At 40.4% G+C, this 11,112-nt stretch overlaps 2 protein-coding genes across 2 annotated transcripts; one reads left to right on the top strand and one right to left on the bottom strand.

The window, feature by feature from the left end:
* Window positions 1-5,478: 5,478 nt before the first annotated feature.
* On the top strand, window positions 5,479-5,802 carry EV420DRAFT_1281603 (uncharacterized protein; the record flags this gene model as incomplete). Its single annotated transcript, XM_060468270.1, has 1 exon — window positions 5,479-5,802. A coding segment is annotated over one exon (324 nt), but the record flags the coding sequence as incomplete, so codon positions are not given.
* Window positions 5,803-8,576: 2,774 nt separating this feature from the next.
* On the bottom strand, window positions 8,577-10,848 carry EV420DRAFT_1487884 (uncharacterized protein; the record flags this gene model as incomplete). Its single annotated transcript, XM_060470573.1, has 7 exons — window positions 8,577-8,633; window positions 8,694-8,802; window positions 8,852-9,086; window positions 9,151-9,469; window positions 9,528-10,156; window positions 10,198-10,346; window positions 10,418-10,848. The coding sequence occupies 7 exons, from the start codon at window positions 10,846-10,848 to the stop codon at window positions 8,577-8,579; spliced, it is 1,929 nt and encodes a 642-aa protein (XP_060322054.1).
* Between the last annotated feature and the right edge of the window lie 264 nt (window positions 10,849-11,112).

Here is an 11,112-nt window from a genome sequence, read left to right as displayed (position 1 = left end):
ATTTTAGCCTCAGATTGGAAAAGACTATGGCAGCATTCAACTGTACAGGAATTCACCAGTGCACAGACTCAGTGCATGCACATTGGCTGCATGGAATGAGGAATGTACTGTTCTTTTCAAGGAATGTTTCCATAAGTTGATTGCATCTTAGACTTGGCTTTGCACAGATGATACTTGGCAGCCATCAAGCTCACCACATTTCCTAATTTCAGCATCTGTGGACCAGCATCAGCATTGAGGCAATCAGAGCACAATTATTCATCTGGGACAAAGCATTGGTATTGAAGGTTACTAGATAAAAATCAGAAGTCAAAAGCATACCATACATCTTGTAAAAACACAAATGGTGCTCCATCCAGCAAGACAGGCCTGCAGAATCCATTAAACATGCAAAATAGTGAATTTCTCTATAAACATTAAAGCAAAAGCCCATGAAAAGAAGATACCATTTCATCTCAATTCTTAACCCCTAACAAAAAAAGATATGTTTTTAACAAAGAAAAGTGACTTTCAATTTGTTTTCATTGTTCTGAGCAATGAACACTTCTTGTTCAGTTTGTTCTAATAGGTTATTCTTTCAGAGAGAGGCCTACAAATAGACAGTGACATGTGGCTGGAGCCTTTGGATGCATGTTGATATGTTGGTACAAGGTCATAATCAACAATATGAATATGTTGGATCTTTAATCCAACGATAATATATATCTTTTGGGGTAGCATCCTCAATCTTGGTGGTCTCACCATGACTGTCTTCATCTTGACATTGGATGGTTTTTTTTTTGGTAGGCCATCTCATAGCATGGTGAAATGGACCAGACACCCTCAGAACAGAGCTGGGCACCTTGTGCACAGAATCACCTCTGGGTCCAATGCAAGGCACCTGGCAGGTTTCTGAATGTGTTCAGCATGCACAGAAGGACAATATCGGCCTCTCAGTTATAACTGAACTCCTTTTTTACAGAGACATTTAGTAGCCTATATGGCATTTGCTGCTGCCAGAATGCTATGGGTACTCTGCTTTACCTGCTCTGAGCATCTGTTCAACCCCAATCCTATAGCCCTTAACTCCACCACCTTCAATAGGCTTTCTGTCTCTCCCCTTTATGTTAATATTGACACCAGCAAATTGTTTTGTGAAGCTGTCAGTTTCAAAAATGATCATTCTCTGAAGAATGACCTTGACAAGCTCAATGACATTCATATTATGCCTCCTTGCAATCCCACCCCTCTGCCACCTCAGCCAACTTTGAGCTCCAGTTTGAAGTGCCCATTAGAATATAGGCCATCTAGTGATGCTGCTGGATTGGACACAGATGCCTCCCCAACTCACACTGACACAAGAAGAGGTGCAAGGCCAGAATAAAAAAGTATGAAGAGGAGAGCCACTGCCCATCCAGTCACACCCTCAATCTCATCTGTGAGATGGTAGAACCTATTTATACCAGTCTCACCACTGAAAGACTCCCAACAGCTAAGGGCACCTATTCCACAGTTAATTTTGTGGGACCAGACACATTAAAGGAATATTTGGCAGATGATCTGTGGGCATTTGGTTTTTCTGAGGTTCTATAGAAGGGTTTGTAAGTCTATCTCCTCTAATTCTTCATCTTGTGCTCAACCCAAGCCTGCAGTGACCTCAGGCCAATTGTTGACAGCAAAGGATGTATTGTGGCAGTCATTGCAGTGATCCAAGCTACTCTGCAGTGTGCATGGAGGTCCATGACAATATTTTGCAGGAGGATCAGGCTGCAAAATTCTGCAAGAACTGTTATGGCCATCGCAGTGGCTTCCTGGCAGTAAACTTTGGCATATCATATGGGAAAGGCCAGAAGATACCTTTCCACCTTCAGAATGGCATTTTGGCTCACATCATCAGCTGCCTTGTCAGAAGTGAGGCAGTCAGGCAAATGACCTCCTATCCAAGCAGTATGTTATTTTGTTTCTCCAGTAACTGCATCTCTAACCTACAGATGAATAGCCTCCTATAACCTCTAGGCACCCTGGCTGCACTAACACTATGAAGAGCACCTCAGTGCACTCTACAAAAAGCTACTACATCTTCATCCCAACTTTTCCAGGTCTATCTTTTCTTGTGCTACCTTCAACTTTGGTGGCAATGTCTGGACCTTCAAGCACTGTGACATCTTGAACTGCCTTTATGGATGGTGCACTATCACAGCCTTAGGCCACTTTGACCATTATTGAGAGGCACATCTCATACTTTGGGAACTCAAGCTCTTTATTCAATTTCCACATAGGGCTACTGTTTTCATTCCCTCAGCCACCATCACTCATTCCAATTACCTTCTGGCTGAAGAGGACAGCAGGATATCTTTTACACAGTTTTTGGCTGATGGCATTCTACAGTGGGTAGATAATGACTTTCACACAGAGAAGGAGATGGCTAGGCAGGATCCAGCTATGTATGCAGAGATGTAGAAGCACAAGGCAGTGTGCTGAGAGATGAGACTGAGACTATTATCTATATTGGATGAAATATTAGAACCAATAGCTCTGTAGTGTAGGCATAGAATGTTATATAAATGAAAGAACAACAATAAGTTGCAAGTATTAATCATGGTGTGCACCTAATCAGCAGAAATATATACAAACAAAGATCAAAAATTTGATGAATCTGTTTGTTATTCTTTTCAAGTTCTTCCACCAGCATCTGCAACACAACTCAGCCATGTTTAAGAAATTCTAAGGTACAGTTTTCTGATATAGTACAATCACATCAACCTATAACAATTCTCAGGGTTCCTTCTCCTACCCTGCAAACAAAGCTGGCAAGACTATCTCATCATAAAAAACATATCTGCAATTCAAATAACCTCTGGCTATAGCAACTGCATTCACCCATTCCAAAGTCATGTATGTGATGGAATAGATGTCAATGTTGCATTTTAAGATCCTTTGAAATGTAAACTTGTGTTGCAATTGCCTCTGGAGCCAGGATTTGACATGATGTGTTACATTCAAGATACAGTAGAACAATATGACATATCAGGTGCAAAGATATCTATTGTGCTGGTTCTTCAGTCACCATCTTGCATCAGTCATGCATTTCCTATGGTATTCATAGGTGTAGTATCGCAGAGACTCTCAGACCTGGAGCATACAGCATTTGATGTTGGACAAGAGATTTGCTTAAGTCTTCATGATGCACAGCTCACAATTTTTGACAAGAAATATACCCATAGCCAACAAAAAATAATGATAGATGTCATCATGTAGCCTTTACTATCACCTGCTTCCAAAAGATCAAAATGAAGCCATGTGTGTGGAAGTGGGTGATGTAGTTGTTCTCTACCATATTAAGGTCAGCCAGAGAACTCTTTGCCAACACATTAATCAAACATGGGCATTACAGCTAATCTTTTATAAAACCTGCCATGGAGTGGAGTATCATGACACATTACAATACAGCACTTATCAGTCAACAATGGCCAAATGCTATTTGAAATTAATCAATTCTAAACAACAGTATAACCTGCAAAAAGATGAGATAAACTACTGTCAGAACATGATATGCTGATGGAAGACAATCCACACAGTACCAACCAACATATGTGGCAAGTACTTTGATTGTACCATTGAGGTCAGTGCATCACATACCAGAAGAACTAAACAAATGTTGATCATAATAGGTCTTACGCATCGAATCTAAAGATCACAATCTCCAGATATGGGTTACTGACTACACTGTTAGACCTGATAGCATCATTCTCTCTTTGAAATAGTGCCCTCAGGTCTTGCACAAGTCAGCCATATCACTGGAACTTTGGGATGAAGCTCATGAACAAGAAAGCACTATGTAAGTAGGAGGATTTTACAGGCTGAGAAACATACTCTGGCAGACAGACAAGATGGGCAATGCAGAGGGCAAGATGAATGAGACTCAGATTGAACAATTTGATCCTTCATCAAAGAATGAAAGTCTTGTTGTGATGAAAAAGTATGCCACATATCTCTCAGGGGCCTTTTCTCACCCATTCCAGTCAATGGCAGGCTAGTTTTGAAAGAGAGATGGACAGCATTGATGAGTTCTGTCTCACCTGTTTTTCTGACATCACCCTGAACAAGATGTTTAACTGTGTTATGAAGGTGACATTACAATCTGTACTCCAAAGACTAATGGCCAAACTCATGCACCAACTACAACAGCTCATTGCAACTAGAATTATCAAAAATATACCCACTCTACTTCTTACAGACTATACCAAAGGAAAACACCTAGAAGACTGCTGGAGAAGGAGGCCTCCAATGTATCTCTTCAATCAAATACTTGCCATACAACTTTATGATGAACAGGTTCAGCTCATCCATGATATACAGAAGGGCACAATCCTTGTTGTAAGAGGCCTCAAACTTTATCGAGTATTTTATGAAAAGTACATTGTAAAGCTCCAAGGTGGCTGTCAAAATGTGTACATCCTCAATCATATAAGCAGAGACTATCAGGAGCAAAGACACCTTATAGAATGGTAAGATCCATCCTAGAATAATTCTATATATGCTGAATAATCCACATATTAGCATAGAGGTGGCATACCTGGTGTATTTAGAGATAGTGTACCAGTCAACTTTAAAGCCATAGCGTAAAGGCCAGAAAAAATAATTTCCAGAGACATCACTTCTATCCATGCACTGTCAATACATAAATACTCATTGATCATATTATTCTAGTTGCAGTGAAATCAAAAAACCAGGACTGTTCACCTTACAATGTTCTCAATCTCAGATTCTCCATCACAACAAATAAAACATATCTTCACCAACTGAACATAGACAAGGCACATGGACACATTATAAACTGGTACAATGATATGCCAATGTCTGCCTGGGAGCTCATTGAAAAAAGCCCTAGAAAATATAAAAAAGTCAGTCCACTCCCTATATATTATCTCAACCATCTATTAAATGTAAACCCAGTTTACAAGGGTGCAAAATATGTTATCAGTTTATACTACCTTGACAGCAGGGTGAGTGAGGAGTCAGTGAATGAGATTTACTTTTTTATAATCTTTGATTATGCTAAGCAGATTTCTCCTCATGGCACCTTCAAGTTCTAAATACTACAACCCTGAGAAGGACCTGCTGAGTACTATTGATGTTCTCTTCCATAGTATTTGTTAAATATCATCACATGTTGGCTGCTACTCACAGTTTATAGCACTTAAGGGAGGGTATAACAATGATGATTATTATCAACTACAAGCACTCTGTACAGCACTTGAGAGACCAATGTTACAGAAAGTGGCTAGGATCAATGACACACTGCACTTCTAAGGGATCACCTTTATGATAAACAAGATGCTTACTTGCATCCTTGAACAGACCTATTCTTGGCACATTCTTGCCATAGCCATGAAGCTTCAGAAATATTGCCCATTCAGCAGTGAAATGTATGGGGAACTGCTTTCCAACTTCATCTGGTGAGTTGCTACAATTTATAACATCAACTCCTCTTTCTTCATAATCGATCTTGGCTGTGGAATGGGAAATGTCCTCTCACAGCTAAGGATGGCATATAGCTGCTGCACCTATGGCATTGAGATGCAAGACAAATGCATCAAAGCTGTGAAATTGATGATATGTGAAGCAGGGTATTGTATCAATTTCTGGAGGGCACTGATGGTTGTCAATTCTATCACAATTGAATATGGAAACATGCTTGAGAATCCTAACCTCTGGCAGCTCATTTCAGATGCCAATGTGGTATTTGTTAATAACTTGATGTTCAAAGCCACACGTAAGTCATTATCTGTTATCAGGATAAAAGAAATAATGTTCCCATAGTCATACTGTCCATTACCAAGCTCTTTGAGGTGGTGAACATGAAGGAAGGTGCAAAAATCTTCAGCATGAAAGCTCTATCTTTGCAATGAATTAATCAGGACAACATAACTGAGTAGGACATAAGCATGTTTCTGTTATACTTCTCTCCTGTGCTCAGTATTATTTCATCAGCTTGAAGGACTGATGCATGAATTTAGGCAAGAAATATATGTCTATCCTAAAGATAGTGTATCATGGTCATCAAGCAAAGGAATATTTCATATTCTCACAAAAGACAGTCTTAGGTATGCCCAGAAATATGCTGCATGCATTAGAGAAGGAAAGAAATTACAGCAGAAAGGAAAGCAGATGTGATGTGATGGACATGAAATAAAGAGCATGTTTTCTGCTAAACAGGTTGAACTTCTATGACCATTTGACCAAGGATACCATGAGGCATTGATTCAGGAGGCAGAAAAACCCAGACATCACTTTCAACATGAATTTTCCATACAAGTCCTTCAATATTGATGACAATTGTTTTTCTCATTCCACTACAAATGTTTCAAAGGACATTGAGTCAGCTACACTCTAAAGACCAAAGGAGAATGTGCAGCAGAACATTTAGAGCTACTGAGAGTAGGCATTTCCTATAAACTACATCAAAACAAGCTAATATTAATGTCTCAGATGCTGCAAATAGGCCTTGCATGAGCATCTTCCATCTGGGCAGATGAGAATCTTTGAATGTGGCAAATGTCTCAGTGAAATTGGATACTATTTGCTTACACTATGCTTAGAAGTGAACTAGAATTGTAAAAGATTACATTAAAATAATATGCCTCATTAATTGTATCTACTTAAGCTTGAAACATCAGATGCTTTCTATCAGAGCATATTCCAAGATGCTATGGTGGGTATTCATTTTGAAGCTCTGAATTTTGCCATGTCTATTGCCCTGTTTTAGATTACCTCACTGCTGGAGATTGCCCATCCACACAGTGGTATGAGACCAATTTTCTTGTCCTTCATTTTCGGTAATCTCCTTTCCAGACATTGAACCCTAGTCATGGTCCCACACCAATTATCATGCTTCACTTTAGTTTCAAGCCAGGGTTTCAGGTGAGAACAAGATATCACATGTGAGTCCAAAATCTATGGGGCATGTCAATAGATAAAGTTAAAAAAATATAGTCTGCCTATGATGCATTGATTAAGGTGTCAGGGGGATTCAAAGAAGAAACTTTTTATTTTTCACAGTTGGGTATTTAACCCACCAGCAGTGCAATATTTCACTTCTGACCAACAGAACCATTTAAGATCCAGGTATTGATTTTAGGTTTGGTGCATTGATTGGTGTAATGTGGTGTACAAGACTGAACTGGATTGGAATTTTGATTTGTCATCAGTTTGAATACCAATTGAAGCACTTTTTTTTGAAACAAAATTTTCTACAACAAAAAAGCATTACCATGTCTCTTCTTATCCAATCTATCTAAGCCAATACTATATGATATGTCAAAAAGTATATATCATCAAAAAAAGCAAAACAAGAAGAGAGACATACTTTGTTTGAGCCAAGAATCTTCGTCACAGTTGCATGCAGACCATTCACTCACATCTTTTTGAGATGGATTGCTGACATGAAAGATCTTCAGATCATCAGCTGGTAGACAACTAGCTTGCATTTTGGCCATCTATAGAGTGTCTCTTCATTCAGTTATGGCATCAGAAGGGTAAGTGAAATTAGATGATGTCCACTTACTTTCATATTTGTTACATTTTTCTGGTTTTTCCTTCAAGGCACCAGAGACTGTTTTCCCATGCTCAAGAAACATGAGGAGATTCATCTTGTTGATCACCTCTTCTTGAGTGGCCACCTTCTTTGTGTGGCAATGGTTCAGCTCCCTCTTAGGCTTGGGCTCAGGAATAGGGTCCTGTGACATGTTAATAGCTATAAGGTGGTGTGATGCTTTGAGTTTTTTGGCTCTCACCTGTAAAAAAAAGAAAAGTGAGCAATATACATTGCAGAGAAAGTGCTATAAATGGCCTTACATCTGCTTCACATTTAAACTGTTCATTGCACTCCATCTGCCTTTGTTTCACCTTCTCTAATGCTCTTGCCATCTCTTCCTTGTGCACCACTCTCTCCACTGCTAACTTAGCCTTCCTAGCATTCACCACAGTTCCAGATATTGTCTTGTATGTGTGGGTTGATTTTTTCCCAATGGCCATGGTGGTAGAGTGGAAAAAAAGGCAAATAGTAACATGAAGTGAACATCATATGATTTCAGTGGAAGCTATCAAAATGAGGCAATTAGTTATACTAGTGTCTGGCTGTTTGGTGTAATGGTAACTTGTCTCTGAAGTATAGGCACACTTATTAAGGCTTAGAGTTTGAGCCCTTTTGGGTGCAAATTCTTTGCCAGAGTCCACTCAGTACACTGTATTTACAACCTAGCGAAAAGTGCCTCGAAAGAGATCGAAGACAATCAATTAGATGTATCTACTTCGATGTGCCTTGACCATTCTGCCATTTGTATCGCTTCTTTGTAATCACATCGAAGGATTTATAAGTAGTTCAAATGAATATATTTTGCTTCGACTGGCATATATGGTCCCAAATTTCTTTGACCCAGAATATATCAAATCATATCGAAGGAGAAAAATTACATATCATTTTGAGCTATCTAAGTACATCTAATGTTGTCTATGTAATACCCCGAGGCACTATATATGTCATACAGCCGCCGCCTAGATAGTGTAGTAGTCAACAAAAGTTGTCTGAATTTAATTTATAGGCTAATATACACCTGTTCTTTAGCTGCTTTTGCTGCCGCTGATGCATCAACCTATTTCTATACAATGCAGAGATGAGATCAGGAAGTCCCAGCATTTAGTAAAGCACTTACTCGGTATTCTGCTGATTGCAACATCGTAAGGGACTTCCAGTATGGCTGGAACTCGGTTTTCCAGTTGCCAGCAGAGTTCTGCTTCATCCAATCTTCTTTGCATAGTGCTCTGTTGAATGCATAAATATAGATAAATGACATTGCTGCAAAGAACATACCGTGCTGTTGGCCCATCTGATTTTTTCTTCCTGAGTGCCTGTGAGTCCAATGTGTCAGTTCCAGGATTTGCAACAGGTTCCATTGGCATTACTGATGGTGGACAAGGCGGTTCCTGAAATGGCTTGGAGCTTTGAGACTCGGAGTTGCGATGACAGTATCTAAGGTGTGCAATACCAATGTTAGCATCACCATCTCTGAGCATGTAGAACTGAATGCTTACAAAGGATTTATGTGCTGAAGGAAGTAAACAAGTCTATGATATCAGTAGCTGCAATACATTTAACAGTTTTGTCCTAACATATCAGCATTGTCTTCAAGGATGCCATATTGATGACTGAGGAACTAGGCAGCTCAGGCCCAGATTCCTGTGGGTCATAGCCATCGAGATCCGAGTTAGTGCTATTAGTTTGTTCTGGTGGGGGATAGTCATTGAGATCCGAGTTTGGTTGGTTAGTGTCCTCGTTCGTAGAATCGGGCTTGGGATTTTCATTGACAGGTCTATGCGGGTGTACTGACAGCTCAGTCGATGGTTGCGGTGATAGTTGCCAGATTGTGCCTGGGTTTAATTGTGGTGTTGAAGGCTCCTTGCAGTGTTGGTACCTAGAAGAAAGATCTCCCTGAAATCAAAGCTAAGCAAACGAGAGTCAGAAAACAGATTACTTGAACATGGTGCACCTGAGATCCATGGCAATCCTCAACATCATCAAGTTCCATACTCAGACGTTCGCCATCATGGTGGGTGGAAGACTCAGTCCGAACTCTCTTCAGAGCTGATTCAAGTGCACTTTCTTCACGATCTGCCAGTGAGATGACATGTTTTCCGATATTCTTTGAAGAATGGTGGTGGTGTCCATGTGCAGAATGATCCTGTCCTGAGCGACTAGTAGCCTTCTGCTTCTTGAGGGCTTTGCTATGCCATTGTGAGTAGTTGTTTGTAGCAATCCACAGCACTTTCCAGTGACCTTCGCAGAATGAGAGCTCTGAGAAACTCTGATACATATGATGCAGGAAATAGCTTTTTGCCAAGGTACTGAGGTCACCCCAAACAGCTGGTGCTAGATCTCTCTGTTGCAGCTCATTCCAGATTTTGCATGCTTTGCTATGAATTGTGGAAGCCCGATGTCCATCGATTATGTTGCCATTGATGTCACAGATATATCGCATAGCCACATTGATACCTTGGCTGGCATGAACATTGCCTTTGGTCTTCAGACAAAGTGCCGCAGCAGTCTTGGGATCATCCTCGTTAATGTCCGTGTTGTCCTCGTCACTGCTTTCTGAATTGACTTCGACATGAGTTTCGCCTTTTCATTTGACCATGTGTGTCTTCCAGTCAGAGATAAACCAAAACTTGACATGCTTGTAGCGAGGATCTTTATGGTCCAGTTGGCTAGGTTCGGGGTATGGATCACCAGTGCTGTTTGCTGGTTGACTTGTAGCTCCTTGTTCACTGGTGGTACCATTAGAGACGTGTGATTTGACGATTTGAAGAAGCTGAGTATATGCATATCTGATCAAGATTGTATTAAGAGATATGAAGGGAAAACATTCAATGTGGTATGTACTTCAGACTTCTATTTGTTGCACTTGCTTCATGAAGTTGCAGAGTAGTCTTGTTTAACCGCATCTTCAACTGCTCAATCTGAAACTGCAGCGATGTGCTACTGTTGTATTGGGGCATGTCGGGGCTCGACCATGCATTTATCTGGCTGTTAGTTACTGGGTTTGTTGTATGAAGGATTGAATTTGAGCTGGTGGCAATATTTGCAGTGGCAGGGTGATGGCTTGGCTGATAGGGAGTCCAGTCTGAACTGTTGTCATAGAAATCACTGTCTGAGCTTGAGCTTGGAAAACGTGGTAGCTTCAATGTGTAATTTGAGGATACTGATGGCGTCCGTGAAGAATGGCTAGAGAAACTCTGTGGAACATCATAGTTGTCAAAAGCCGAGTCCGATGACATCACATTCTGTGACAGGTAGAGATTTCCCGACGACATTGCTGGTGTGTGAAAGGAGAAGTGATTGTGTGATAAAGGAGGCCCAACTGAGGAAAGAGAGATGAAAAGAGAGAGAGGCAGTGCTTCTGATGCATTTGACACATGATTTATATTGCTTGCATGTTCAGCCAAAATACTATGAACTTGTATTTCTACACATTCTGCTCTTCTTCATTTATATCATCTGCCCACCCTTCCATAGATGCCAGCTTGACATTTGGCCACTCCATCAAGTACCACTGATTTGTCTCTGTCCTATCTTGA

Source organism: Desarmillaria tabescens, assembly GCF_030435595.1.
Source record: "Desarmillaria tabescens strain CCBAS 213 chromosome Unknown EV420scaffold_143, whole genome shotgun sequence".
Lineage (NCBI taxonomy): Eukaryota > Fungi > Basidiomycota > Agaricomycetes > Agaricales > Physalacriaceae > Desarmillaria > Desarmillaria tabescens.
This window is presented reverse-complemented; position numbering and strand designations above follow the sequence as displayed.